This window comes from Gavialis gangeticus, unplaced genomic scaffold (assembly GCF_001723915.1).
Source record: "Gavialis gangeticus isolate Ggan-Ray unplaced genomic scaffold, GavGan_comp1, whole genome shotgun sequence".
Classification (NCBI taxonomy): domain Eukaryota; kingdom Metazoa; phylum Chordata; order Crocodylia; family Gavialidae; genus Gavialis; species Gavialis gangeticus.
This window is the reverse complement of record NW_017729026.1, coordinates 32,961,653-32,966,055: the sequence shown is the minus strand read 5'-3', so window position 1 is coordinate 32,966,055 and position 4,403 is coordinate 32,961,653. Positions and strand designations below refer to the sequence as shown.

Sequence of the window (4,403 nt, the reverse complement as noted above, 5' to 3'; positions counted from 1 at the left end):
TTTGTTTATTGCACCGCTCCTGGAAGCACTGCAATACCAGGCCAATGCATGGAGTGGATGGTGCAAGCTCCAGTTCCACCTCCAACACCAAAAATCTACTCAATATAGACCTCCTATGGAGGACATATTAGGGACAACCACCTGCCCTGGGGAGCCGGCCTACGTGGTCATGGTGCTTCCCCTGCCAACCACAAGAACAGCTTAATGTAGCCCATCTGAATAAGATATATCATAGTTCATATTAAGCACAATCCCCCTCACTGCTGACTCTTCAAATTGTGGTGAGCCGTGACACTTCATACAATTCACCCAGAATCCTTCTGTTGCCCCCTCTTTCAATCTGTTGCATACAATTAGTGTGACTGCAACCTCCATGAGGTGAAGCCAGACCAGGTTGCCCTGCGCCTCATCTGCATATAAATTTCTGAAGCACCCAGGACTCGTTACAAGAACACCAGGTTCCAGTCATGAATGCAGGCTGATTAGCACATGGATTCTTTGCGTGGAGGTATCTGGAGTACATACACATACTGAGCTGCACTGAGCTGTGGGTCACTATAATTTCCAACGTTGTTGACTTGGGTGGGGCCCAGGCCAATGTGCAATGTGGTAAATCATGGGGCTCTGGACTAATCTTACACATAGTTTGTACTGAGGTCCACTGAACTGCCTGAGGCTAACCTGCTACAGGCAGGCAGAAACAAATCAACCACCTCTTCCGGGACTGCCCATACACCAGAGAGTTGTGGAAGAACGTATGTGCACTCCTGGCAATGACAAGTTTCAGAATCCTGGCCAGAGAAGCAGGCTTGTATGGGCACTTGACCAAACAGCAAAGGTCCCTGACAGACCACTTTGACCAGGTAATTTCCTCCTTTAGGTATACCCTGTGGTAAATCAGGAATCTGTTCACAAATAGGCACTCGGACCCCACAGTCAAGGACTGTATTAAAATGGGGCTAAGTGAAATGTACTGGTACTACTGGAAGACACAAGAGGACAATGGGAAAAAGACAGTGGACCTCATATGGTGGAGAGGAGACTGGCATAGATTTTTCAGAGGCAAGCCCTCCAAAGAGGACAAAGAGGACAGCAGTGAGGACAGCAATGACGATGAGAGTGAATATGATGATGGTAAGTGAAAGCATAGGAATAGTGATGGGTGCACAGTATGAACTTTGTAACAGGACTAAAATACTTTAACTGGTAAAGAGTGTTTTGGTCTGTCAAATGAATGACAGTAGTCACTTGACAGGTTGGTAGAGGTACAGTTATCAATCTCTCTCTCTAGATAATAATATTTTTTGGAAATAAAAGCTACAGTTCTCCCTTGGCATGCTGTAGATCCCTTTCTTAAGGATGAAAGTCTGCATTGTATATAGAGCCTATTTGCTTAACTCAAAGCTGTGGCTTCAAATAGGGGGACAAGTCCTTTTGGATAAAGTTCTCCTCATATATTTGCTACCTCTGTAAAGCAGACTGTAAGGTCTCAGCTAATTTCTGAGAAATCATAGCTGCACCCAAGGTCAATGAGAACTGAGCTGTTTTGTGTTTTCTCAATGAGAAGATTTTTCCCCATTTAACATAGGGGGAAAAGCCCCTTGCCTTTCAGTCAAGCATGAGGCAGCAGGGGGGCAAGCAACTGCTGTGGCTCTGGCCCCAACCTGGAGCTGAAGCCAGAGCCACCTCCTGCCCCCCACTCGCCTCCCCCTGCTACCTCTGCACACCCTGCCACTCCTCCCCTGAAGCTCCCAGTTCTGGGCCCTGCACTGCTTCCATCTCTCTCCCCAACTCCGCTGCCCTCCTCCTTACCTTTGCTTTGCGCCAGCAAGCTCTGTCCTCCCTGAAGCCTGGAGCACATGCTCCAGGCCAGGCCAATAGCGGCAGTACCCACTCCACCTCACTGCTACAGGTCCATGCCCCAGGTTGCGATAAGAAGGGAGCGGGGGATTGGAGGGGCAGGCACTGGGGAGAGCCTTTGGTGTGGGAGGGCGGGGGAATGGGAGGAGAGTTGTAGGGACCTGAGGTTGCAGACAGCAGAAGCAGGGTGGAGGAGGGGGAAGAGGGAAAGGGGAAATTGGGGCAGCCCGAGGGTGTGGGAGAGGGCTGGCAAAATGGGGGAGTAAGTGGGGAGGGGCAGGCAGCAGGGAGAAAGCTGCATGCCTCTCACTACCTGCCCCACTGCATCCATATTACCTGCCCCCTACCATATGCCACACTACTGCATGTCCCCCACCGCTCCCAACTGCCTGCGTCCTACCACCTACCCCATTACTGCCCCCCTCGATCACCTCTCCCTCCACCAACTGCAGTAGCGGGGAGAGGGACAAACGATAATCCTCCAATAATTTGATTCTATACATGGAAAATGATAATAAATTTATAAATTTTCAATATGCAGAATTTATTGGGGGGGGTCATCTGACATTCAGGGTCATCTTAAATTTGAGTAAATACAGTAAATCAGTATTTGTGAAACCCTCAGATATGGTTACAATGAGCTCTTAATGCAGTAATTAAGCATGGAGACACAAAATGATAAAACGGAAAACAGAATTCTCCATGCAGAGATGGCTTAGGAATAATGCCTTCTGCCTCTCAACCCTGATTCTGTACCTGCTCACTAAATCAGTATCATCTATCCTGGACTTTGAATGACGTATGGGTCCATGGGATGGGCTGTTACATGATTACTTAAATATAGCTATATTGTAATGCATAAAAACATGGGGGATAAAATGAAGGTTACTTAGGCAACCTTACTTCTGCCATTTCTTAACTTTTGAGTTCTTGACTTTCAAGCTTAAAAAAATGTTCAAATATTAAATGAAAAAAAATTTAACTATCTGGCTTCAATAAAAGGCTGAACAACATATATAGTGATCAACAATAAGGTACATATCATACCTCAGCTCCACCCATCCATTTTGGTTCATCAGGAAATTCAGCACATAAAACATCCTTTGACTGCTCAGTCCCAAGTACGTGGTAAAAGAGCTGCTGGTGTAGGTTAGTGGAGGTCTCAGTGCCTGGAACAATTCAGAAATTTAAGTGGACTGGATTAGTATTCAATAAAAATACATTTAAAATTCCAAAGAAAAAAACTTTTTGGCTGTACTTCTGTACAGTGGAACACACGTTTGTGGAAAAAGGAACTATTCAAGGATTTCATCTGTAATAGATTGCTTTGGGTCAGGTGCCGTTCTTCTTTTTATTGTACAAGTCATGATAGGATAGTATGCTGGCAGGGCAGCAAGGAGGAGATGCATGCAGGATGAATATTCTAAATCTGAGGACTCTGCTTTCATACTCTTTTTTTCTAGAAAAACCAATGACCTTACAGTATTTAATGAGTGTCAAAAGGTTTTAAAGGGTATTGGAATCACGTAAATACAAGATGACTTTTAGAGCCTTCCCATCTAAGAAACAGTACAACTGACTAAAAAGATACTGGTATCAAGAGAAAAAGGTTTTTTTTAAGAAAACATTAATATTTTTCTAAAATAACAACATAAGTCAACAACATTGAGCCATGGTGACCCCATAGCTCAGCATTGCTCAGCATGTGTGTGTTTCAGATACCCCCCACAAAGGATCCAGTTGTTTTTGACATGCATCCTGGGACCCTCCAAAAATTGATATGCAAATGAGTCACAGGGCAACCTGGTCAGCCCCACCTCCTGGATGGCAGGGCGACACAGGCTGAGAGAGGGAGCCACAGAGGGTTTTTGGGTGAACTGTTTTGGGGCCCATTTGGTGATGTTTGCCAGATATTTAAGGCTCATGAAGAAGCAGGGATCATTGGAAATGGTAAAGAAAGGCACAGCTCAGCAGTAGGAATGAAGATGAAGTTGAAATGTAGTCCATGTAGTGGCTCACCATGACTTTAAAAAGTTGGTGCTGAGAGGGACTGCGCACAATGAGCACTACCACATACCTGATTCACATGGGTTGCACTAACCTATCCTTATGGTAGGTTCCCATGAGTATGTTTGCCCAATATGAACCACACGTTTCATAGTCATGCTCAGCGTTAGCTGCATTTGATCAACTTCATAGCTGGTTTCCATTACTAAGCACATGTTGCTTTTGGCAGCAACTAATGATAGAGAATGTATTTAATGACATTTCCTTATATGCAAATATAAGATGAGGGGCTTTCCCCTTCCCCATGCTGATATGTGCATGTGGAGGGGGAGCTCATCTTGCATTCAAGTAAATACAGTATTTTGCAGGACTGGCGCAGTGCAATGTAGAAGCAGAAAACTCATCTAAACAGTCTTTTGTAAAGTAGAGTTGGAATAGAAAGAGGTAAAGCAGTATTTAGCAAATTTCTCAACTCTCTAAGGACATTTCTTTGGAGAACTTGGGGAGCAGGAGCGAGGGGAGCAGGGTGCACGTGT

General features: G+C 45.2%; 1 protein-coding gene across 1 annotated transcript in view; it reads right to left on the bottom strand.

Annotated features, from left to right (window-relative positions):
* Nucleotides 1-4,403, bottom strand: part of PREP (prolyl endopeptidase) — a 211,945-nt gene that overhangs the window by 187,340 nt on the left and 20,202 nt on the right. Inside the window, exon 6 of the mRNA XM_019520156.1 lies at nt 2,908-3,029. Coding sequence (XP_019375701.1) covers nt 2,908-3,029 — 122 coding nt within the window. The remainder of the gene's footprint in view (nt 1-2,907; nt 3,030-4,403) is intronic.